Here is a 26,890-nt window from a genome sequence, read left to right as displayed (position 1 = left end):
GGAGGCTAAAGCATCTGTGTGGAATACCTGTCATGTGGATAAAAGTATAGTCCCATGCTCTGACTGTGGATGAGACAGAAGTTATTCTTATACTCTGCCATGGCCCCACTAAAGTCTTGCGGAGAGAAACTGTTTGGAGCAGTGGAGAGTCTGTTGGGATATGACTTGCCTTAGGACTGTTTGAGCTGAGTTTTCTCACTCTGAGGAGATTTTAATCTGTTTTGCTAAAATCAAAAGAAACAGCTAATTTGGCTGGTGGTGGATGTGAATGGGGTATTAGAATAAAAGCAACCCCCAAATCATTTTCTCTAGCAAAGTTTCATCCAATTTTGTTTAGCCCCATCTTCATTAGAGCTAGTCACAAAATGCTGAACAATTCCCCGCCCAAAAAAGATGAAAAAATATTACCATTTGAAATTTTAGAAAAAGATAGTTAAAAAAAGGTTTTTGAAAGAAAAAAACATCACCAAACATTTTTTCCAATTTTGAAAATTAAAAATAAAATGTTGACCAGCTCTAGCTATAGTTGTAGGCCTGGTCTGTGCACAATTTTTGTAGAAGTACAATTATACCAGTTAGAAGGGTTTTTAACTGCTATACTGGTACAATCGCTAATGTGGATGCAGTCGTAGTATAAAGGTGCCTTATACGGATATAGCTTATTCCCCTTCCCTTAGGGGAATAAGCTATCTAAGGGTATGTCTTCACTTCTAGTTGGATCGGCGGGCAGCGATCGATCCAGTGGGGATCGATTTATCGCATCTAGACTAGACGCGATAAATTGATCCCTGAGCACTCTCCCGTCGACTCCTGTACTCCAGCGCCGCAAGAGGTGCAGGCAGAGTTGACGGGGGAGCGGCAGCAGTTGGCTCACCGTAGTAAAGACACTGCAGTAAGTCGATCTAAATACGTCGACTTCAGCTTCAGCTGCGTTATTCCTCCCCCAGTGTAGACCAGGCCTTAGTACATTTATATAGTAGTAGTAGATCTGCACTGCGGAAGTTGTACCACTTTAACTACTGTGATATAGCAATACAACTTTTGTGTGTAGAGAAGATCTTAGTCATATTAAGGAAACTACATTCAGCTAACTTTTAGCTGGATTCTTGCACCTCATAGTGAAGATAAGCAGGGAAGTTTGAAGTCTATTAGTGATGCCAATCTTTGATGCTTTCTGTTATAAAGACAGAAGGATCTCCACCCTTTAAGAAGTTGTTGTGATGTTTGGGTGCTTGGGATGGGTGCCAACATAAATTTCTAAATAAAGCAGATTTAACTTATAATGTTCTCTTTGTCCTGTAGGATATTAAAAGAGCCTATGGAGCGAACAACTGAATCCACGTGCAAAAAACAGAAAATAATTATTTGAGCAGCTTTAAATTGGAGCATTTTTGTCATGAAACATTTGCATAATACTTCAAGCTGCAAGATATTTGAATTAAAATTAGGAATTTTATAAAGATATAGTTTCAAACTGGAATGATTTGATAATCAGATAAGGACCAGCACACCATGAACCTAAAAATATCTATACAGAATTTACAAAAAAGAATCAAACACTGGGGAAAAAAATCAAGTGCAATTACTGGCTGCTCTGTGAACTATTATCTATCAAATGGTTTTATTATGATACCATGTCCTTATGATACCATGTCCTTTGTGTCTCCATATTGCATGCTTTCAGCAAAGGTAGTTTGTATTTCACCGAAGAACTACGGAAGCTCCTTTTAAAAAGATATATATATAAAAGTTAAATGCTGACAATAAATGCAATAGTAAATATCTGAAGGGGGAAAAACTGTACAAAATTGGAAATAGAGATTTAAAAACACACTGGTAAAATTCATACTAAATTTTTAAGAGTCTGAAACCACACAGATAGGAAAAGAGAGGAAATCACTGTTTAGAGAAAGCAACCGAATAGGTGAAGTGAAGTTCTCAGAAGTTAGTGTTAACTCTGAGACATGGAGAGGTTAACATGCGGCAAGAGAAGAAGCTAGAATCATTGGATAAAGTAAAACTGTGGGGAGAGTAGGAGTTGCATCAGAGAATCGAATCTTTGAATGCCACTCGAAAATTAAAGCAATCACTTAGAAGGATTTCCTTTGGAAGAATGAATGATCTTGAGATGAAATGGAAACTCAGGAAAGCACAACATACGACTCTGCAGAGCAGACAGTACACCACAGTCAATTATGTCTTAAAGCATGAGAGGAGATTGACCTAAAATTTCAACATAGGAAAGGAATAGGAAAGTAGAGGAACATGAAGGTAAAAGAAATATCTGAAAGGGAATACAAAGAGAAACACAATAGGCTCCTGGGGGAAATAAAGGGAAAGTATAATTACATTAACCACAAAGAAGTAAACATGACATTACCCCAACCAACAGAGTTAGATAAACACAAATGCTAACATTGACCATTTGAACTAGCAGACAAAATGAAATTACAGATTAAAAATAATCAGATATGGGGAAAGTTGTTAAAGGTGGATAGTGATCAGAATGTCAACAGAGATCCTATAGTCAAAGGAAGGAAAATAAATTATAATGCATTATATCAGATCTGGAAATACAGTACCAAGAAATAGAGGTAGTTCTCATACTTTCTAGCACTTGGGAGACAGGATGAAAATGATAATGACAAAAAAACTGATGGAAAGGTATATGATTGTAGCTGAATACTGGATGTAAAAGAGGACTAGAAATCTCAGAGTAGGACGATCCACCTAGATATTGGTTGGGCTATGAAATAAGATAAACATAGACTTCAAATGAAGATATCAGTCAGGATTAGCTGCTGAAGAAATCTGAGACTCCAAGAGGCTTATTATGCAAGAAAAACTGGTTTATGTGGGGAACTAAACAGAAGGAAAATGATTTTTTTTTAATGACACAAAGCACAATTGAATTTATATACAATCAAGCAAGTCAAAGGCATGATCCAATAGGCTGGAAAATTCTGACCCCCTAAAGTGTGCATGAATCAAATAGAAAATGGAGTTTAGAGAATGTATCTTTTTAAACGATAGAGAAATTTCCTATCTAATTTAAAGACTTCAGCAGTGCAGTGATGGAACTTGGAACGAAGACGTCTTCACTGCAAAAAGATGTTTAGGCATTAAAAAGGAAGGACATAACTTGACGCTGTTGAAGAAAGCCAATACCTAAAGCAGGTGATGAGGGAAAGAGCAAGGAGAGTACAATTGAAAAGTGCATTTCACATAGAAAAGAAACAGAAACTCTGCTTGTTTATCACCACTTTGGAAATAAAACTAAAAGCACAAGAACAAAACTATCACTCAGCATTTGATTCAGCAGTAAGTGCTCTGGAAGGACAGGAGATGGTCTCATTGCAAAGCAGCAAAAGTATGGAACAGGTTTGTTTTTGTACCTTTTAATTCTTGTGTTTAAATTGATGTGTTATATTTTGCAGCATTGGAATCTGCTGATACAGGTGGAATTTTCTTCATAGAGTTTGTGGCATTTTGTCTTGTCTTATTGCTGGGCTGATGGGATTCATGGTTTTTGAAGTCTGGGATGTTTACTTTCACCTTACTAACCTTTCATAATTGGTATCGATTGTAGGAATGATAGTCATCATCATGTATTAAACCCAGTGCAAAATATATTGAGCCTCCTTGACATCAGTGTAGACACCTCCCCATGGAAATATGCTAAGACAAGAATGTATTGCATTCTCCGTGATCAGGTGTGAAGCACATGGGTCGGAAGCTGGTAATTCTACTATTACCTGTGCTGTAAATGTCCTGCAGGTAAAAGGCTTGAACCACAAATAGCACCCTTGCAAGGTGCTGAATGGCCTCAGTTTGCCAGATGGACCTAAAGTGAGGACATGCAATGCACATATACCAAATTCATGTTAAAAAAATTAGAGGAGGAAAAAAAGAACGCACTCCTATCTAATGCATTCACAAAGCATATCGATGGGATAGGGTACACCTAGAAATCTATTTCTAGTGGACACAGAAATCCAGGTTAGGTTAATCCTCCTCATTCTAAGTATAATTAACTAAGGGAAGTTCTTTCTCTGTCAGATACTTATACAGAGTTTGTAATACTTTTGAAATATGAGCCTTGCACTGAAGTTTGTTCCTACTTATGCAATGGAGTTGTCTGGATTTTATGATCAATAGTTTGTGTAAATTGCACACCTAGTTGTGCGTTCAAAATTCACAGAATGAATGTGAACTAAAAATACCAAGTTATATTAATGGCTGTAATGTATTACCCTCTGGCCCCATCCAAGAAAGCATTTAAGCCTGTGATTAACTTTAATTACAAAAGTAGTCCCATTGAAACTAATAGAACCACTTGGGTACTTAAAGATCAACAAATTGCTTAAGTACTTTGCTGGACTGTGTCCGGAGCACTCAGCACCTTACAGGATCAAGTCATGAATGTACTAGAAGCTTGCTGGTGCTTAGTTCTAGTCAGATGCTTCATGATGCTATTTCTATTTAAATATGTTGCATCAGATTTCATTATATTCATACTGATGAATAGAAATTCATTTATTAGCAAGAACATCTAATGGATTTATGTGGATGGAAACAAATGCACAGATTTTTAAATTGACGGTTATATCATGGCCAATCCATCCTCTCCTCCTATATGTATATGCTATTTTTCACAATACATGATACCCTGTACTAGGAACTTTTTACTCATTGTTTTCATGTTGTCATTTGAGTTGCATTTTATGGCAGGACACTGAGGAAAAAATTTTAAAGGACCCTTAATTTGTTCTTCATTTATGCATATAAAATCACTAGTGTGCATAGGTCCATTATTGGCATTTATTATATGTTTCTATTATATGTCCATTATCAGTTACGCCTATACAAACTTATGGAATGCAGTGGAGTTGCACAGATGTCACTTATGGGCCTATGCTGAAGAAGAAATGTGTAAATGAGGATGTAATAGGACCTGAAGAACTTTTAGTACTGTTGTTGGTAATGATGAAGTAAAATATGCAGCTTGACTTTCAAAATCAAGGTTGGCTTTGCAGGGCTGGCAGTAAGGAAAAAAACATCAACATGCTTTTACTACAAACCTAGCAAATTGCAGCAGGAAGTCATTATGAGTAGGGTGACCATATTTCCCTATGCTGAATATGGGACACCTGGTAAAATTACTTGTGTTCAAGATAGTCCAATCACAATCAATCAAAACCATGCAACATTCGGATAAACATTAAGTTGACTGAGCCCCTATTAAAAAGAAATACTGCAGCTGGATTCTTTTTATTTACTTTCTTATCTTTATGGCTTTAGGGTTTACATAGGGAGGGGTGATGTACACACACTCCTGTAAGCCTCTCTTACATAGGGAGGGTGACTGACCCACCCAATCAGCCCTGTCTGGCGCCAGCGGCGGCTCTAGACATTTCGCCGCCCCAACCAGGGCGGCATGCCGTGGGAGGCACTCTGCCGGTCACCAGTCCCCTGGCTCCGGTGGACCTCCCGCAGGCGTGCCTGCGGAGGGTCTGCTGGTCCCGCGGCTCCACCGGACCCTCTGTAAGCATGCCTGTGGGAGGTCCACCGGAGCTGCCTGCTGCCCTCCTGGCGACCGACAGAGTGCCCCCCATGGCATGCTGCCCCAAACACGCGCTTGGTGTGCTGGGGTTTGGAGCCACCCCTACCTGGCACTCTCCACCCTTCATGCCTGGCTGAGCCCACGGGATGAACCTGTACCTGGTGCTATGTCTTCCTGAAGTAACATGGGGGGCACACAGGGTCACATACCCCCCTCCTCAGATTTCTGCCAGAATGGGGCCAACAGCAGCCTTTTGGCCCTATGCGCGGGGGGGGCGGGACGAGAGCTGCTTCCAGCCACAGAAGAGGAGGATGGGGAAGGGATGACCTGGCCTGTGCCTTTGCAGAGCTCATCTCTCACCCCCACTCCTCTGTGGCCGGAAGCAGATTGTCCCTTCCTGCCTGCACAGTGCTGAAAGGCAACTAACACCTCCAGACTGCTGCTGGCCAGCGACATAACCCAGCTGCCTCCTGTCCCTTGGCTACAGCATGGGCAGGAAGGGGTTAAGCCTTAAGGAGGCACTGTGCACCAGGGCCCAGGGAACCTGACTTCAGCGAACTAGCCAGAGAGGTGGCTCAGCAGAGGAGGGTGCCTAGGGGACGGAACAGCCTCACGTTGCCTGGGGGTAGGACCCAGGATGGGTGGGGCAGGTGAAGAGGGTGCTAAACCTCTGACCAGGGGGCTGCTGTGCAGCCTGCCGGGTTGGGGTGTGAACAGGCTGCAGATTGCTTCCCTTCTTTCCCAGCCACTCCAGAGCTTAGCTGAAAGGCGGAGAGGCATCCCTGTGGCAGCGCTGTGCAGGGCTTTGGCACATGCAGGGCTTGGCTCCTTCCGGCTAGTGCTCAGGGCCGTAGGATCTTGTGCTTTCCCAGGGTGCTGGCCCAGCCAGTGGCACTGAGGGAAGGAGGGAACCTGCTGGCCAGGCTATTGGTGAGTTGAGAGCTCTGAACAGGGACTGGTTCTCCACACAGCACTGGGAGCAGGATGCACCTGCCAAGGGGGTGGGTAAAGGCGCAAAGCAGGGAGAGGGCAGTGAGAGAGGGAGCACCTAAAGGGCCGATGAGTGGGCAGCAGAGGCGACATGTTAACCAGAAGCTACCTGGCACCTGCCCGCACTCACTTTCTGCTGCAGCACACAGCCAGTTCCGGCTGGAAATGGGATGCGGGGGTGAAGCCCTGCTGGTTGAGAGATAGCACACAGTGGGGATTGTGCCAATGCACCAGTAGAGGGAGCGGCCGGCCCTGCATGCTACAGATTCTTCCCACCACTAGCCTTGTACACCCACCCCCATAGTCAGCCACTGGACCCCACCCCCGCACTCACCGCTGATGGGCAGGCAGCTGCTGAGCAGGGATCTGGACAGCAGCAAGCCCCACCAGTACTGGACAATTTGCCCATTTGTAAGAAAAAGTCGGGACATCTGCAGGAGGGCTGAAATACGGGACCATCCCTTAAAAAACAGGTCATCTGGTCACCCTAATTATGAGGCAGTAAACATGGAAACCCATGGTGCAAATTTTAACATTTTTCAGAGTGGAACCACACTTTGAGCAATATATGAGCTATTTGTCTTTGTAGATTAAGGTCCTGATCCTGCTTGTTAACAATGTTTGAGGGAACTCCTGTGCCTGAATGGAGCCCCACTGAAATCAGTAGGGCTCTGTGTGGGTGCAGGAACACACACATTCTACTTGCAGGACTTAGATTTAGAATGTAAGCTCTGTTTAGAGTGTAAACTCTTCAGGGCAGGGGTCATCTCTTTGTTATATGTTTGTACAGTGTCTAACACAATAACACTCTGGCTTCTAGGCAATAAGAAAATACAATACAAAATTAATAGTGATTAATATATTTTCCAAAATGATATACACTGCTACCTCAGTATAATGCTACTTGATATAACATGAATTTGGATATAACGCGGTAAAGCTGTTCTCCAGGGAGGTGGGGCTGCACACTCTAGTGGATCAAAGCAAATTCGATATAATGCGGTTTCACCTATAAAGCGGTAAGATTTTTTTGGTTCCTGAGGACAGCGTTATATCATGGTAGAGGTGTACTGGAAATGTGAAGATAAAATTCTGCTAATAAGTAATGGAATTTTTATGTGCATCTTCTCATACCATCTTGAAAACATTCTTCTTTAGGCTTTTAGCTGCAAGCAAGACTTTCTTATTTTCTTTCTGTTGCATAGGAGACTTTTTAAAGTTATGAGATGTCTGTATATCAGAAGACTTTAGCCAGTATTTCTCTGGTTGTGTGAGTCGCTTTATCTCTGTTGTAACATTTTGTGTTCAGAAAACATTTTGGCACATAACTCTATAAAAGACCAAGGCAGAAATACATTTTCACCCTGCACACTTTTAACTATCAATTAAAGATTCTGAATGTTCCTCATAAATATTCATAATTTGCCTTTTGAACCAGTAAATGCCTCTTCTGCTTACTCTCTGTTTTTCAGCATTCAGACAGTCTAATGACACAGTTGTGCTAGGAGCAGAAGAACTATTGTAAACCCATAAAAGTACTTCATATTGTTATCTTCCTCTGTGTTTACCAGGAAATTATGTTCACTTCAGTCCAAGGTGTGATGCATAATTCCTCCATGAATTTGACTCATTATGTCTTGTATGGTGTTCTCTTTTGCTGTAAACTGAGACTCCCTTCATACATTTTGGATGACTTTTGGGCTAATTAAATGTATGTGATTCTCTCATGAATAATAAACACGTTCAGTATCAATAAAAGACATTTGTCTGAGCACCACAGAAGCTAAGGCGAGCACTTAAACAACTTCTGAAAAAAGAAAATATTCAGATTGCATTACAAGTGGTGAAACTTAAACAATATATTTTTTAATCATGGAGCCTTCATTTGAAAGAGGACAAGAATTTTGTTATTGTGTTAGAGCACCAAGTAATGAAGGATTTGATGTTCTGAATCTTAATGTTAAAATTGATACTTCCTGGATTTTCCAGGATTTAGAAGATGTAGAGCATGGAAGTACAAGGAAGTCTGAAGGGGCAGTAAACAGTGCTGAAGTGGAGACCTTGAATCTCAGAATAAAACAGCTGGAAAAGTCAGAGCAAAAACTGAAAGACATTTTAAAAGACTACACAGAATCAAATTCTGTACTAGGAAACAGGTAAATGCATTTTTTTGTATTTTAGATTTTAAAGTATATTAAATATGTGCTTTTTCTATTGGATGTCATAATATAGCTTAACAGTTCTAGCGCGAATGAAAACATGGGTTCCAGACTGACTGAATTATCAGATTATAATTCTAATGATCAAAGTCTGTCATTTTATTACATAATTCACACATTCAAGACCACTGGACTTGGTAACATAGTTTATATTTCTTCCTCTTTTCAAAGTGAAAAGTTTATTTTGGAATCAAATAATGGTTGATGTCAATTATGGGTCCATTTGTAATTTTGCTTTGTATTGTCAAACAAAATCAGTAACAGTATTGCTCAAACAAATGACTCCATTAAGCATCAGTTACCCTGGATGAATGTTTCTTGATGCATGGCAATAGTGCTATTCAGAGCAAAGCTAGTTGAGATAGAAGATATACAGGTAGGTTCAAAAGGACGTTCAAGGATAATTGCCTGCATCAGTATATTTTATTTGTTTATTACCAAAGGTCTCCGCCTGTACAGTGTGCACACAAATAAAGACAGTCTGTGGCCTGAAGATCTTGCAGGATGCACAGAGAAATCTAGAGGAGGGCAGGACTTTGTAAGGTTGTTTGTTTGAGAAGTGAGTGTATAGTTATTTTAAACATATGGAAGAAGTGGGGTTTCCAAGAGAGAATTGCATAACAAGAGGCTGGTGACTTGGCATATTAGATTAGAAAGGGCCCTTCACTCCTAGAAGACTATATGGTAAAATGTATGGAGATGGGATTGAGAAGAGGAAAGGAATGAGGCATAATTGTGGGAGGACATAGCAAGGAGACAAATCTAAGGTAAGATATAGGCTGGCGGAAGATGAGGTGGGTATCGGTGAGACTGGCAAAAAGGAGGTTTTGCTATTCTTAAGACAGGAGATGATCAGAGACTAGAAAAGCATTTTTGCCCATAAGCCAGAGGAAGATTTGGGTTTTAGAAGTGTTTAGAATGTGGAGAACTTTTTGATATGGCCTGTTTGAGAGAAAGGAGTCTAAGCTGGCTCCCATGTTGTGAGCTTAGGCTACAGAGAGGTTACTAACAAGGAAAGGAACATATTTTATGCTAAATCTCAGTTTTATTGCCAAAAGCCAAAGCAGATGGGTATAAAGTCATAGCAAGCTTTAATGTCCAGTATGAAAGATACCTTACAAGAGATGTTACATGGCAGTATGTCTTGCATTAAGCCAGCATAACTCATGGTGGAGTACTTTCTATTGGTTTTCTAAACAGGAGGAATATATGATGTTACTGTTGCTGATGGTAACATTTACATTCACCAGTCATGGGTCTAGCAGAATCCTGGTGTCAGATAACCATGTCTCTTTTGGCTACAAAGTATGCACAGTTATGGTAGGTGTCCATTTTGTGTTCCACAACGGGCTGCCATAAACCACTAATGCAATGCTTCTGTTTACTTATGCATTTCAAACCGCAAGTATCCTTTCCTCCTTGTGCATCTCTGCAGCCCAGAGAAAGATTAAATGTAGATATTTACAATTAAGTAGAGCCCATAAAGGCCTTTGAGATTTTCCAGTGAAATGTGCTACATGAAGGCAAACACTATTTATAATTAATTGTTAATTAGTTATCAATGATCAGTTATTAACTATCAATTATCAGTGGTGTAGTGTTAATTACTATTATTGTTGCGAGAGAAAAGAGTGTAAATAGAGAATTGATGATAGATTATTCTCTTGAAACAATATTGTGAGGTATTGATTCAGAAGCAATCCTATTTTTCAATGATGTAGAGCAAAGGAGCTGGAACAGTCACAGAAGAAACTTTTCGAAACAGTTGACCAACTGAATGCAAAGCTACAGCAGGTAGAAAATGCAAACCTACGTGTTAAAGGGAAGCTCCGAAACCTTCAGGTAGAACTGACAGATTTGGTAAGTTGGATATTGTTTAAATGAAGTGCTTTTGCTTATCTCCATGTGGATGACTTGCAGATCAACCTCTCTATCGCTAAACTGTCTCCTTCCATTGGTTCTCACATCTCAGCCTGTCTGGCTCACATGTCTTCGATGACTTATCATCTTAAACTGGATCAGCACTCCTTCCGCTTCCCCACTTTTCTGTCATTGCTGACAACACCACCGTCCTCCCATCGCTTATGTCTATAATGTCTGGGGTACCTTTGATTCCTCCTTCTCCCTTGTCCGAGATGTCCAGACCAACATGGGTATATTTCCTTTTCATCAACAGTTACAACTGCAGCATTTTCATTTGAAGCTCATTAATGTAGTGAAAGGCAGTGTAGCATAGTATACCAGTAGTCGTCGGCAGCTCTCTCTCGATACAAGGATGATGTTTGCCAGGCGGAAAAAAGTCATTGATGAGACTTAAAATGGCTGAAGAGTCCAATTCCTGCTCTATGGGTTTTCACACATCTATGACAGGTGGTTGCTTGGTGAGAGCACAACCTCTGGCCGGGATGCTGTACACTTTCCTTCCTCCTCTACCATTTGTCAGCCTCTTGAGTAAGGCAATTCTCTTCAAACTGGGCTGAGGCTTGATTTATGTTGCGACACCATTGCGGTCTATTGCCAGCCAGCTCTTCCCAATTCGTGGGATCAATGCTACAATTCTTAAGATATACTTTCGGGGTGTTCTTGTTGTGTTTCCTCTGTCCCCCATGAGTCATCTTACGATGACTAAGTTGAGAAAAGTGGACTTGCTTCAGAAGACAAGTACCAGCCTGCACACAATGGCCAGCCCAGAAAAATTGATGTTTCATAATCTTCACCTCAATACTGGTTATGTTAGCTGAAAATAGAACCCTGGCACTGGTGCAACGATCTTCCCTTCTGATAAGTAAAATCATCCTAAGGTAGTGCTAATGGTACCACTCCAGACACTTAAAATGGCTTCAATATGTCATCCATGTCTCGCACCCATAAAGAAGAGTGAGGATGACTACTGCATTGTAGACCAGCATCTTAGTTTCCATCTACAGATCTCTGTCAGTAAAGACATGATAAAGCAACTTTCTGAAGGATGTGCTGGTACAACGGATCCTATGTTTGATTGTTATTTCGAGATTGGATGTATGGGAGAGGTGGCTACCAAGGTAAGAGAAATGCTCAACATTTTCCAGGAGTTCACCACTGATCATTTGTGGGAGAATGGGGAGCAACTTGTGCTGCAGCAGGCTGGGTGGAACATCTTAGTCTTCCCAATGTTGAGGGAAAGCCCGAGGCTATGATAACCCCCTGAGAAAAGATTTAGAGTGGATTGCAAGTCAGATGCCTGGGTGGATTGTTGCATGACAGATCCAAGAGAAATGTAGAGAACAACACCAGCCATTGTTTATGGCATTTATTGACCTAACTAAGGCCTTTTATTCCATCAATCATGAGGTGTTATGGAAGGTGCTGTCCAGGTTCAGTTGTCCACTGAAGTTCATTTGCATTCTCAGGGTACTCTGTGATGGAATGAGAGCCACCGTCCTTTGTAATGGGTTGGAGACAGACCTGTACACCATCTATGCTGGTGTTAAGCAGGACTGTGTTGTTGATCCAACCCTTTTTTCCATCTATCTTGCTGTGATCTTGATTTTAATTGGGGATCACATTTCTTCTGGAATTGGGATTGAGTGTTGCATGGATGGCCAGCTCTTCAACCTGTGGCATCTTCATTCTAAAACTAAGGTCACCAGGACTGTTATTACTGACCTTCAGTATGCTGCTGAGTGTGCTATCCTTGCGCACACGGAAGCACACTTGTACTACTCCTGTAGAGTCTCAGTATTGCTTCACATCACTTCTCAACTCCTTTTTCCATTTACCCAGGATTAGAGGCGCCAATGATTCTTTGACACTTCTTCTGGTCCCTGGAACAGGTTCACAGGAATTAGAATTCCAGTCCTTTTCTTTCAGACATCTCTTGACAGAGTCTTTCCATCTTATCCTTAGTTTTCCACATCCTTTCTTGCTGTCTTCTTCCTCTCTGCTTTCTTTGCTGATCGTTCTTCTCCTATTCTTATCACATGTCCAGCCCACCTCAAAGGTGTGCTCTCCAGCCTGTCTTTGAGGGTCCCAAGTTTATCTTCCCTATAATTTCTTCCATATGCACCCTGTCTACCCTCCCCTCACCTGCCATTCTTCTAAGTATATTTTCTATTACCTACATCTTCTTGTCTTCCATCTCTTTAAGATCTTCTATAGAGCAGGCAGGGACAAACACTCACAGCATGCACTTTTCCTTTCAGTTTATTACTTAATTGCCAGTCCCATAATACTCCTGCTATCTTTTTTACTTCCACCCATTCACATTAGATTCTTCTTTTCAATTCTCCAGCTCTCCATCTGATGCCGCTAAGTGTACTTCCCAAGTACACCAATTATTTTTTCTGATTCAACTTTTCTCCTGATACTTCAATCAACAGCTCTTCTTCCACCTTCCATTTACATAACTTCAGTTTTCTTAGGCCAGTTTTTCACCGTTACTTGGAAGATGGGGAATCAGTTACCCCAGACAAGGTAGTATGTTTTAAACGACCCATGCCATCTGAATTGAGAACTATTTCGTATGCGGAGGGCAAAAGCTGCCCTATCCTAATTGCTCCCTTGCTTAGATAGCCATTGGCATTTTTATAGGGTTTATTGCTTATACTTGGTGAACACTTGGTCTCCAAAGCCGTATTTGCTGCTTAATGCGTGTTCCTGCTCTCTACCAAGTGGTGGTTACAGTTGGGGTTTTCCCTTCATGGGAGCTGAGATCACAGAAGCATTATTCAAACTCCTCCAGTACTTTTAGGGTGTAGTGTCTCAGTATAACAGATAGTATTAAATTCAGTAATTTCTAAATCAATCAGTTTAGAACTAAAATATATTTTTCAGAATTTGTCTAAAGAGTTCCTGTTCTCCCATTAGAAAGTAATTTCATTTAAACCCTAATAGTCTGATCCTGCCTGACATAGCGTGACTTTCATGCTTAGTGTTAATCTCATTACTGTACTTTTGTTTCATCAGTAAGCCCCCTAAAAATCAATAGATTGGAATGTAAAAACACTGAGTTGAAACAGTACTTAATGGGATACTGCAAATGCCTCAGTCAGACCTTCTCTGTGCTTCATTGTCTTCTGAAAAATTTCCAAGTTTGCATTATGTTATTTGATGGCCTTTAGTTGGTTCAGGGCTAATTAATAAAATAAGAAATGTTTGTTTTTCTTTCATCTGACACATTTGGACTTTATATCATGACCCATACATTCATGTAATGTGTAATGTGATTCATCTGAAAATGAAAATTATCCATATTCATTTACATGTGGAACACTCTCTGTGATCTAACTAATAAGGCCCACTACCCTTTCCTTCTTCACATGTCTTCCACATAACCAGGGGCCTTGTAATAACTGAGCTAATTAATGATGGCTAAATTAGAGGGCAAATGGGTTAACTGACTCTTATGATTATATAAATTCTGATTCATATATTTCATTGCGCCTCTTCCCTCCACATATGTCGATTGTAAGCTTTTTGGGACTGAAACTGTTTTTTCACATGTGTTTGAAGAGCACCTAGTACAGGGGTCTCAAACTCAATTTACCTTACGCCCAGGGCAGTCCTCAAATACTCCCAGCTGGCCAATAATGTCACTCATGCCTCCCAGAACCTGCCCCCCACAACTCTGCGCCCCATTTGCCTAAGGTTTTGGGAGAGAGTTTGAGTGGGGGAGGGGGTCTGGGGTAGGGGATTGGCGTACAGGGTGCAGGGAGGGAGTTTGGGTGCAGAAGGGGTGAGAGATTGAGTAGGGGAGGAGGTCTGGGGTGCAGGCTCTGGGATGGAGTTTGGGTGCTGGGTAAAGTTCTGGGCTGGGGCAGATGGTGGGGGTGCGGGAGCGGGAGAAGGGGTGGGGTTGCAGGATCTGGGATGGGGGAGGGGTGAAGCCTCCTGTAGGGAGTTCGGGGCTGAGGGGTGTGTGGTGAGGGGGTGCAGGCTCTGGGAGACAGTTGGGGGATGAGAGGCGGGTATGTGGGAGGGTGGATGTGGCACTTACCTGGGGCTCCAAGGCGGGGAAGGCTGGGGGGCCTCCGCGCACTGCTGCCCTCAGGCACCACCCCCACAGCTTCTCATTGGCTGCAGGGACAGTTGGGCCAGAGGCTGCACTGCCGGTGGTGGATGGGGCCCCAGGCCATTTTAAATCGCCCGGGGATGCATGGAGGGTGGAGCTCCCAGGGGTGGCAGGCAGGGTCAAGGGAGAGGTCCAGCTCCAAAATTGCTGGAGCCCTGCAGGCCACATTGGGGAGGTTCTCGGGCTGCAGGTGGCCTGTGGGCTGGGACTTTGAGACCCCTGACCTAGTACAATGGGACTAAGAACCTAATTGTGACCTCTGGACATTACTACAGTATAAATATTAAACAATAATATGTTGTATAGTTAGGAACTGATTATATGCCTTTTAGTCCATAAACGAATTTTGATTTGATGAGTATCCTACATTATGCAAAATGAACTAAAATATTAAATATCAAAGCAAACATGGTTTTTAATTGAGATGTTTTGGTGGTGGCTGAAGCGACAAGGTAATGGGCCAAATTCTGCTCTGACCTCCACATAATATAGTCCTATTGATTTCTGAAAAGTTTTTGTTCATATTATTCCTGGGCTTTGGCCATATGATAGTTCAGAAGAGATGGGCAAAATTATTGCTCAATTAAGAAAAGTAAAAAAATATTGTGAAAAGAGATTCTGAATCATAGACGTGTGCCTATTGTTGTTTTCATTCCCATACTAATCTCTGAAACTTGCAGGTTCAAAAACAAGAAAAGGCAGAACGAAAACAAAAAGAAAAGCTATGGCGACTTCAGGACCAGTTGAAGACAAAAGAGGATGAAGTAAAGAGTCAGTCAGCATATTTTGAGCACTACAAACAAAAGCAGAAGCAGAAGACAGCAGTGTTGAGAGAACAGGAGTTGTCCCTTCAGGGTCATGTGTCCAGGCTGGAAAAGGAAGTCCTAGATCTCAATGCCACTACAGCTTTTCTGTTCTCTGAGCTAGGAAAGGGAACTGTACAATATCTCCGATGCAAACTGGAAGCAGTATTGAGTGGAATTCAGGGATCTTTGCACTTTGATCTGAATATAACTAAAATAAAAACTCTTGTTGAGGATGTGGATCATTACATGAAAAGCCACCTACGGGCACTGCAGCAAAATCTGAAGAGGTTACAGGAAAAAGAAGAAGGTAATATTAGAGAACAAGCAGACCTACTAACTAAACTTCAGCACTCCCAGGACAACAAAGACTTCCTGACAAGGAAATTCGAGGAATCTTGCCGTCGTGTTTATGAGCTGAAATTGTCTGAGATCGGCCTTCAGGAACAAGTGGAGGAACTTATGGAAGAAAACAGCACTTTAAAGGACAAACTGGGAGCAAAGTTACCAAAAGAAGCAGAAAAGGAGCTATTGCCTGCAGGAATGAAAAATGGAGAAAATGAAGCTGTAAGTGGAAACTGGGTAAGTGAATGTAATACAGAATGTGATTAACTTTTACTTTTATGCTCAGTAGGGAGCAGTGTGAAAGAGAGCCCCTCATGTTTAAGAATTACCTAACTGCATGTGTCTCTTGATAGTTCTGGGCCTGTGGGATGAATGGTTATCATTTCTACTTGAGTGGGAAGCATCACTCTTCTGCTCACTGCTGCAACTTTGGGCCTTAAAGTAATATTTTACATCATTTGTTGACTTCTGCTATTACAAGGGAGAGTAAAAGGCAGAGAAACTTGAAAGCCAATATGTCGCTTCCTTGGTACATTGTTAGAGGGGCAGAGAGGCACTCAGACACGGACAACGAAGTGTGCCATGGAGGGACTGTTTATTTAAAGTAGGTAGAGAAAGGAGGTCTGTATGGCTGAGACTGGGAGAATGCATGTTTTACAGTTCAGGGCAACTGCACCTGTTCTCCCACTCTGTGGTACAGCGAGAGCACCACTCTCAGGCCTCCCTGGCTGTCACATCTCATAGGCAGAAATTCACATCTCTCTCTCCCTTCTGAATGGAGTATCTCCAGGCTGAACAGTTCCTTACCCTATTGTGTTACTCCAGCAAAAGACAGGCTTCTAAGCAAGCTTCTTGTGCCTTCTTTTCAGAGACTAAATACTAGCGTGATTGCCCACAGCTATAAGTTACTGTCCAGAACTTCCTGTGCAAGCCTTTTTTATTCTTAAGGTAAAATCACTACAGAGAAACCATACTGAAAATAATAAAAGAACCTGCTTACCAGACGTCACATCAACCCTAATACGGAAGGAATAATCCTTCAAAACCCAACCCAAGGATTTTCTTTGTAGTTTCAAGTTAATCTCAGCTTCCAGTCAGAACAGCACACTTGTTACATATTTAGTCCGCCCTTCCTACAATTTTGGGGTCTCCAATTTGGAGTTTCCAGGATCAGGTAATTAACAGATAATTGGTTTCCCTCTCCCGGAGGTAGCTTCAAAAGGATGCATTTGAAGTGTGTTATTTGCCCTCCCCTGACCCTCAGATATTTTGTAGGAAATTGACTATACACACATTGTCCCTAGTAGTTCTTTGAGGTTCCTCATGTCTCCCAGAGATTGTATTAATTCTGTCTTCCAGCTAAGGAAGTTCCATGCAACTCCATGATAGTACATAACCATTTGCATTTTTACTACAACAAACTTAATTTAATAAGGTAGGATTTTGTCAATCTGTCACAGCGTGTTTGAAAATTGAGTTAGGAAAAAATATCTGTAAAGTTGTTAAGGTCTGAGCTTTGGTTTCCTGTTAGTGTTGGTCACAAAAGTTAAAGCTGCCTAAGATGCAGGAGGCCCATCTCTTTCTCCAGCTTTTTAAAATACGATGCAGGGTGTATAAAAGGAGAACTTGAAGGACAATTTTGTTGCCTTATCTCTGGGCTAACAAGGGTGCCTTCATGGCTTTATTAGTAAGAAATAATAATGCTCAATTTTCTTCTTCCTTTGAAGTACACCTCTACCCCAATATAATGTGACCCGATATAACATGAATTCGGATATAATGCAGTAAAGCAGCGCTCTGGGGAGGTGGGGCTGCGCACTCTGGCGGATCAAAGCAAGTTTGATATAATGCAGTTTCACCTATAACACAGTATGATTTTTTGGCTCCTGAGGACAGAGTTATATCAGGATAGAGGTGTAACCCCTTTGTAGTGTGTGCCTGGGAAGAGGTTAACTTGCCCTTGCACCTATTGCAGGATAATGAGATTTATCTTGTCCTGTGATTACTGTTGTCAGCTGATAAATTTAACAAAAAAAATTCCGACTTCTCAGTATTCAGTGACTTGTTTGAGCAATTGAATGTGTTGACCCTCTCCCTAACTCTCTGCCAAAGCTTTGTTTCAAAGGCTTCAGTGGGCCCAGTGTTCATTTAGGACCAGATCCTGCCATCCCTATTGAGGCAGAAACTCGGATAGAAGTCCAGTGTTTTCCAAGTATTAAAGCCAGTAGGAGTTTTGCCTGAAAAAGGAGTTGGAGGACAATACTTACCTTTGCATAACTATGGTGCTGTTAGGCTAATAAGAACAGTTAGGGACATAACCAAAGAAGAGAGTGAAGTCTATTTACTGCGGAGATGTGCCTCACATTGGAACGGGGCAATGTGGGCTTGTTTCTTTGTGTCAGTCCAAGTTATCACGTGCCAAGAAGTCTTGTGGAAACAGTAACATCCAATTACTAGAGGCTGATGTGGTATATTGTGTAAAATCTCATCTCACACTGAGTATCTAAAGAAGCAATGTGCCGTAACGCTGTACTATATTTGGGTGTGATGGTGTTTGAACTATAACACGGGAATTTAATTATCTTGCAGGTTAGCCCTGCATACCAATTATCTCTTGGACAGGCTTCAGATACTCCAGGCTTTTTAACATTTGAAGTTTTTAAAAAATACGGCTTTTTTTTGAAAGTGCACTTTGTTTTACATTGTTCGCTGGGCTTCATTGAAACATATTTATTAATATTTATATTACATACACACCTAAAGGCCCCAGCTGAGACTGGGACCCTATAGTGCTATAGTTCACACATTAAGGAGCAATTTTTGGCCTGGAGAATTTACTCTCTAAATAGATAAGGCAGATAAAGGTCCAGATAAAGGAAGTATTTATTCTCTCTATTTTACAGAAGGGAAACCAAGAGGATAAGTGACTAGCCCAGGGTCACACACATGAATCAAATCCAAATCTTCTGAGTCCCACCCCAGTGCCTTAACCTCAAGACCATTTTTCCTCTCATATTAATAACTCCTTTTTGACAGGTTTTTGATTGGGACTAATAGGGGAGGGATAGCTCAGTGGCTTGAGCATTGGCCTGCTAAACCCAGGATTGTGAGCTCAATCCTTGTGGGGGCTACTTAGGGATCTGGGGCAAAAATCAGTTCTTGGTCCTGCTAGTGAAGGCAGGGGGCTGGACTTGATGACCTTTCAGGGTCCCTTCCAGCTCTATGAGATAGGTATATCTCCATATATTATAATATATAGCCTTGTATTGTAGGAAGAAGTCAAACCCAAGGAACAGAACTATTGGTATCTTTCAGTGTGCAAAGTGTCCCTAAATACATTGATTGATTGATTTACACAGCATACTTCTTTCTGTTTGATAGACGGTTGAATCCCTTAAATGACATGTCAAATGGCAACAACAGCACCACATGTAATTTTCTGGACTGATGGTTATATTTTTTCTCTTGTATAAAACATTAATGAGAATTATTCTAGCATGAAACATTACTTTAGGATACTGAGGCATAGCTTTAAGCTGTGTATAGTAAAAGGAGGAGGGAGACCTCCAGTGGTATATTGTAGTACTGCTGATGGTTCCCGCCCCCTCTCCCCCTGTATTTCAGTAGGGTTCACTGATCTTCTCATTGCACTGGTCTTGTAGTATCCAAGACGGAGAACTTGCCAAGTGTCATGATTTACATGTTAATCTCATTAGTGTCCCATCATTACTGTAAAATGACAAACAGTATGAAATATAAAAAGGAGGATTTTAAAGTTTGATAACTTTTCAGCCAGTCCATGCGATTAATCATTATTTAATACTTGTTACTGAAGCAATGAATGGGAACATTTGACTGTTCTTCACTCAGAAAGGAAATGTGCCTACATACATATATCATAGTAAGGCATAAAGGATGGTAAAGCTATCAGTAAAAGCATCAAGCAAGAGGCATGTCTACACTCCTTGAAAGCTAGTATAATTGCTAACTTTCTTCATGCAATATTACTGAATTAGGCCCTGGTCCTGCAGTGAGCTCCACATGGGTCCAGGTTCTAATCATGCAAAGCTCGTTGAAAGGTCTGGATTCTTATGGAGCACTCTCAGAGATATGAGCAGGGCACTGAGCTCAGGTTGGCTGCGTTTTCCCCTGTGTGCACATGAACAACAAATTTTGGACAGGCAACTGACTGAAAATATCAGTTCCTTTGTTAATTAGGTATTCACAAGAAATAAAGATCAGAGTCCAGGTGAATGGATGGAATGAGGGAGAAGGATGTGGGAGGGGACAGCTGAATTGATTTGGTAGGCAATGTAATTCCATAATATATATTTTCATGTAACAATCTATGGTGTCACAGCATTTTCTATTATATCACTGCTGTGTAGCCATCTTATCTTTTGCATTATTTCCTTATAAAGTATGGACAATGTGACACTGCCTAGAGGTATTTAGACATGAAAAGTCACCCTGAAATTTAGAAAAACAAGGTTTAATTTTTAAAAAAAGGTTGCCTGATGTATTTTTGTGAATTTACCAAATAACTTCAAAATTCCTGCATTGTCACACAAATCTGTGAACACTTCTGTTCTGAAATAAATGGAAATTTCTGTGATTCAGTACCTATCTCTTGTGCAAGTCATTTAAATGGATCTCCTCTGCTGTTGTACTCTGCCATGAGGGGTGCATGATCAGAAAGGCACAATTCCTTCTATGCTCTCCTTCCTCCCTAGGGTTAGTAATTTGCTACTTGTTTACCACCTCTGCAGCACTACTACGATTGCTGTCATCTCAGCTGACACCAGGGACCTCCAAGTTAAATGCATAATTAAATAGTTTCTTATGTCTTGGAAAGGAAGAATGGTCTTTGTGGTCTTTACAGGATTGCGAGTCACAGAACTGGGTTCTACTCCCAGCTCCTTCAAACTATTGCTATGAACTTGGGCAAGTCTCTTAATTGCTATGTGCCTTAGTTTCCCCATGCATAAAATCAGGCTAATACCAACCTCCACTTTCTTTGCACATTTATAAAGCATGCTGAAAACATTAGATGGAAGGTGCTATAGAAAAGAAAATATCTATTGTTACAAAGTGTGATTGGTTGGGAAGCAGAACTTGGGATTGGGAAAAAAATGTATGGAACACAATAAAGAAAATTGTGCAGCAGTTTGTGATATATTACTAAAACTCCTAGTTTTATTAAACTATTATTTCCTTTCCCCATTTTCCCCCCATTAAGAATGCTGACCTATTTTTTCAGGGTGAGCAGCTAAATCTGAAGAAGGAGGCAGTCTTGGATCCAGTCAGGAACAAAGCTAGTCAAACTCCATCCTTTCTACAACATACCAAACAGTCTCATACAACAGCAAGTAGGAATTCTGTTTTATTTCAGATGCACTACTAGTTACGGAAGTGGTTCATTAAGGGGTGCATATATATGTGTCTGAGGGGATATTTGGATTTATCAGATGTATGTGGTCTGCTGACGTGCTATTGTGAACTCTGGTCCCAACATATCTCATAAACTGAAGAGAGTTGGGTTTTGGTAGTACAGGGAAACCCCGCTATAATGCGTCCCGCAATAATGCGAATTCGGATATAACGCGATCATAAGGTGCTATCATAAGGTGGCTCCAGCCATCCCAAGCAAAAAAAAAAAGCAGCCGGAGCACTGTGGAAATGCAAAAAAAAAAAAAAAAAAAAGAAAAAAGAAAAAAATGGCCAGAGTGCCGCCAAAGTGCAAAAAAGAAAAAAGAAAAAAAAAAAGAGGTTGGAGCGCCACCAAAGGAAAAAAATACAACAAAAAATGGAATGTGCCTTCCCCACTGCCTCTTCTGCCCTACCCCGGCTTTTTGTTTCAGTGAGAAGAGCCATTCTCCTCCCCAGGTGCTCCTTGCTCTTCCTCTGCCCCTTGCACGTCTCCCCTGCTCTCCCCAAGTGTTTCCCTCTCTTGCTGCATGGCTGAGAGCCCCCGCTGCTGGAGCTGCACCCTTTCAGTTACTGTTATGGGCAGTTCGCAAACGCAAGTCGTTTTCTGCCCAAAAGAAATTGACCGGCTTGAAACTGACTGGCTTGAAATGGTAAACCTCGCTATACCGCGACCTCGCATTTATCGCGATCGAATTTTTTGGACCCCAATCATCGTGTTATAGCGGGGTTTCACTGTACTTGAATGTGAGACCTCTGAGGAAAAGCCTAGGAGTTGCAAGAAGTTGTAGAGGTGATTCATTATCAAACACGTCTCCCTGTAAGTCACTACTGAACCAATGTTGCAGTGTAGTATTTGTGTGTGCTGTGTGACTGGAGAAATTGTCTTTCAGATCAGATATAAAACCAACGTCTTGATCACTTGGATCTCAAAAGAGCTCAGCATTCACTCAGCTGTTCCCATTGGAGTCAATAGGAATTTTTCAGTTAATTTCAATGGAAGCAAATGTAGGCCGTTTTTGAAAATCACGTCTATAATTTCTCTGTACCATCTATAAAATGTGGATAGCACTTAACCTCCTTTTGTAAAGCACTTTGCGATTTGTGGATGAAAAGCCATACATAAGAACTTATTACTATTACAGTACAACCTCAGTTTTTACAAACATCAATCTTATAAATGCCGGTTATACAAACCATTTTTCTAGATGGAAGAAAAATCACATAATGAGAGTTATGTTGATAATAAACAAGTTGACATCGCTTCTCATTCTCATGCCTCCAGTGCATTGGAAATTACTTTGCACTCATTTGAAGTACAAAAAGAAAGTGTACCATACTGCAACATATGCATTGTACCTACTGTAATTTTGAGATGTTCAATTTTATGAAAGTTTTGATTTTATGTACTCCTCAATTCCCAACTAGTTTGTGAAAAAGGGGTTATATTGTAAATATTATTAATTAGTATATGTTGTTATCAAATCACAGTGTTCATCTGCCCATCAAAATGTGTGTGATTAATCTCATATCATATTGGTTTTGCATGTATAGAACTTACAATATTTTTCATTCTCATGCTTCATGCCAGATTTTTTGTTACTTGGCGTACATCATTCAGCAGCTTTACACCTTTTCAAATGCTCTATCATAACAGAGATGGCATTAGAATGTGGCTATGGCTGGCTTAATAATGTGGAGGGGTTGCCAAAGGAACTTCTCATACCATTTTTAGAGGACAGCTCCAGTGCCTTGGTGGAAATTGTTGAAGAACCCAGGCTAGCTGACGCTGAACAGGTGAGAAGAAAGGTGTTGCTATTTTTTGCTAACTTTGCAAGCACAGCATTATCTGTGACTCACAAGATAAATAAGGAGCAGACAGAGTGAATTTAGGAATTAGTATACAAGTATGTTTTCCAGAACAAGCTGTCAAAATTTTGCTCTAAGGTGAAGACAGATCTACCCAGAAAAATACTATTTACATGTTGGTGTTTTCCCCCTACAGGCATTATTACTATGCATATATAACACGGATATTTTCTGTTTGTATAATAAAATAATGAATTCCAGCTCTTGGATCTCCACTGTGGATCCTGATGACATATTCTGTGTTCAGTCTTGGCTCCATTGAAGTCAATGGAAGTTTTCCCATTGACTTCAGTGGAGCCAGGATTTCACCTTCAATGGCAGTGATAACTCTACATAATGTTCAAGTGCAGAATAGGCAATAGAGAGTGACAGAGAATATGGAAGGGTAGGTTTTTATCCAAAGTACTTATGTCATGTCCTTGCTTAGAAAGAGAAAAGTTACTTTGATAACATCTTGGGGATTGTAGTGTTGTACTTAGCATATTATGAAAATCAATGGACAATTCACACAGCGTTTGATAACACATATTGCTCTTACAGTGCAGTAAGGCTGTCTGTTCTGTCCGGTGATTGGAGAGTGGTCATCACTGCAGTGTTTCTGGTCAACAGGGAGCTATACTCATGATAGTGAGTTCTCTCATGCAGTCGGTTTCTACAGGCATAGTACTAATGTTACCTAGGACACCAGAGGGATATATATATATGAAAATAGATGTATCTGCATATTAATACCACAGTTTCTTGTTTTTATAACAATGTGTATAGTGAGAACAATCCTAAAGATATGAAACTGGCTCCTGGAAAACAACTATTTACTGTGGGGTAGACAAAACAGTCAGCAAACAGTCATTTTCCTTTGCACTGATTACACTTTAAAGTAGCCATACTTATCATTATTTGAGTACTTCATAAACATTAATGTGTTAATCATCACAATATCTGTAGTATTATCCCCATTTTACAGATGGGGAACTGAAGCACAGAAAAGATTAAGGTGAAAAGTAACCACTAATTTTGGGAACCCAATTTAAGACTCCTAGAGTGTGATTTTGCAGAGTACCTAGCATTATCTAGCGCTTTATATGCTCAAAGCACAAGTCCCATTGACTTGACTTGCAGCTATGAATTCAGCACTTCAGGCCCCAGAGGTGTAAGGATGCAGGAACTCTAATGTGGGTCTGCAGAGCCTGGCAGACTGATGGTCTCACAGTGCTACAGGGAGACCATGCAGAGCCACACCCAGGGAGCACTGTGGAGAATAGGAGCCACTGGAAGTACTGCCCAAGGCAGCCAGAGTGACAGTAGCTGTGGCCCTCTGATTGTCCGACCACCCATTTAAGCAAGGAGGGTGTCCTTCCTAGGAAGTTGTTTGGGCAATAACACAGACTTTGGGCCTCCTGGTTCTCTCGCCTTGTATCTTGATTGCTGGCCTCTGATCCCAGCCTGACTCCAATATTGACTCTTGCATCTGACTATAGCCTGGTGCTACCTCTGATTTACAGTATCCAACCCCAGCCTGACTTTGACCCCAACTCTTGCTACCGTCCCTGATGTGTGATCTCCAGCCCAGCTATGTCTGCTAGGTCAGACCACCTATGTCCTGGTCCCTTACACCAAGGTCTCCAGTTGGATGCTCAGAAAAAGAGGACCAGACAATCAGTGATCACCTATGAAAAATGTGGTTTAAGTGACTTGACTAGCATAATGTACAAACTCTGTGACAGAGGCAGGAATAGAATCTAATTCTCTAGGAAACCATTCAACTGCCTTAATCCTGGGACCATCCTTTCTCTTCCTGCAATTTCCCACCTCATTCATTGCACAACTTTCTACTTCTGCAACAAATGAGGTGGAATTCCTACAGTTAATCAGCCCTCATTCATTCCCAGAACAGGTCTATCCTGTACTTTGAATGAGGCAGGGATGCTATGGAAAAAATAATATGTGATCATGTAATTAAATATTGTATCATAATGCAGACACATGAGGAGGCTGAATTAAGGTTGCATGGACAATCTAGGAAGACCTCATTTGGGATGCTGTGTACAAGTCTGGTCACCTATGTTCAAGAAAGATGAATTAAAACTGAAACAGTTGCAGAAAAGAGTTCTCCTGTGGGCTGAAATACATTGGTCAAATTTCAATTGTTGGGTTTATTGTGTGGGTGCTGGGTGATGTTGGTGGCCTATGATACACAGGAGGTCATATTAGGTGATCTAGTGGTCCCTTCAGGCCTTAAACTCTGACTCCTGACTTTTGAATTGTCCTGAGCATGTGCAAACTAAGATTTTTTTAAAGACTTATAATTTAGCCAAATGTGGGTAGTTTTTCACAAGGACAGTAAAAGATACATCCCTGACACAAAGGGCACCCATCTGTGCACTTTCAAGTCCCTGCTCCAAAGCATGGGGGCATTAGACCTTCAAAAAGAAAAGTTTTCCATAATCGTTTTTAGTGGAAAAGCAATGTATTTTTCCCTTGCCAAATTCTCAAAAATGGCAGAACTGTTTTGGTTGAAACTTTCAAGAATAATTCAGCCTGAGGCAGATACCCAGCATAGAAAATTTCTGTCTAAAATAAGTTTTGGAATGAAGCAACTGAATATGGGGTCTTATAATGGGAAGTGTCAGCCTTCCCTATAATACTATCCCTACAGATTTTATTCAAGGACTTCTTTAAAGACAAACAATTTACAAATGTAATTACTATTATTTCCATCATTGTTAGAAGACTCTTGCTTTGATGGGTCAGTGACTATGCAATACCTTTTTAGCGGAGGTTTCATGTGGATTTTGTGAGTTTTATGCTTATGAAAAGGATGACATTGGCAGCTCTGGAGACAGAAGAGAAAGGCTTTCTGAAGTCTACTCTCCACAGAACGTGAACAGACATCTCCAGACTCCACAAGAATCCCTTAGAGGTTCAACTCCTTGTCCATTCAAGACTCTTTGTCTTTACGGAGTCTGCAGACAAGGATATCAGTTTTTGCCAGTTGTGGTAACAGATGTGATCCAGATGCTTGTGCTGAAATTCTGGCCCTTTTGAAGGCAATGGAAGTTCTGCTATTGACTTCAGTGGAGTCAGGATTTTACCCGTGTTCACTAGTGACAACAATCTTCATCACATTGGCTACCCAACAGCTTCACAAGTATGTCAACTTTCATGTTTTACCAGCCTGGGCTAGATTAAACTAGCAGTCAAAAAGGGAAAAGCTCTATCTCATTACAATTCTCTAGGTTTTCAAGCTTCCCAAGCTTCCCATGTTAAAGAAGTTTATATGACAAAGGATTTTTTTGCATTCAATAATATATGCAAAATATATAATAATATTACTGAGGGTTCAATTACTTTATTGATAAGAAGTCTGATAACTGGGCACAATTAATTAATTAGTTTATTAATTAAAGATGAATAAGCACAATACAGAAAGGTTAATACATTACCAGTCTGGAACAGAGCCTTGCAGCAGGTATATCATTACTCTGTTCCAAATTCTGAACTCAGTTCTGTCCATATTTATATTGCCCTTGTTTATGACAGAAAATTTCAGATTCCTCAGACTTCACACACCCTTTTTTAAAATCTATGTTTTATATATAGCATTCCAGATGTGTGTAGACCATAG

At 41.0% G+C, this 26,890-nt stretch overlaps 2 protein-coding genes across 6 annotated transcripts in view; both read left to right on the top strand.

The window, feature by feature from the left end:
• Window positions 1-1,429, top strand: part of JAKMIP1 (janus kinase and microtubule interacting protein 1) — a 276,518-nt gene extending 275,089 nt beyond the window's left edge. Inside the window, exon 23 of the mRNA XM_032791976.2 lies at window positions 1,303-1,429. Within this exon, the coding sequence (XP_032647867.1) occupies window positions 1,303-1,335 (33 nt within the window). The 3' untranslated portion in view covers window positions 1,336-1,429. The remainder of the gene's footprint in view (window positions 1-1,302) is intronic.
• Window positions 1,430-3,176: 1,747 nt separating this feature from the next.
• C5H4orf50 (chromosome 5 C4orf50 homolog) overlaps window positions 3,177-26,890 on the top strand; it is a 101,469-nt gene continuing 77,755 nt past the window's right edge. For 4 of the 5 annotated variants that reach the window (XM_075066601.1, XM_032791972.2, XM_075066602.1 and 1 more), the window contains exons 1-6: window positions 3,177-3,381; window positions 8,543-8,709; window positions 10,494-10,632; window positions 15,502-16,206; window positions 21,230-21,338; window positions 23,054-23,193. In XM_075066601.1, the coding sequence (XP_074922702.1) occupies window positions 3,181-3,381; window positions 8,543-8,709; window positions 10,494-10,632; window positions 15,502-16,206; window positions 21,230-21,338; window positions 23,054-23,193 (1,461 nt within the window). In that variant the 5' untranslated portion in view covers window positions 3,177-3,180. The remainder of the gene's footprint in view (window positions 3,382-8,542; window positions 8,710-10,493; window positions 10,633-15,501; window positions 16,207-21,229; window positions 21,339-23,053; window positions 23,194-26,890) is intronic. The other variant, XM_032791973.2, reaches the window with a different exon arrangement.

Source organism: Chelonoidis abingdonii, chromosome 5 (genome assembly GCF_003597395.2).
Source record: "Chelonoidis abingdonii isolate Lonesome George chromosome 5, CheloAbing_2.0, whole genome shotgun sequence".
NCBI classification, from domain to species: Eukaryota; Metazoa; Chordata; order Testudines; family Testudinidae; genus Chelonoidis; species Chelonoidis abingdonii.
Note: the sequence above shows the minus strand (reverse complement) of the source record. Positions and strands in the feature narration are given on the sequence as shown.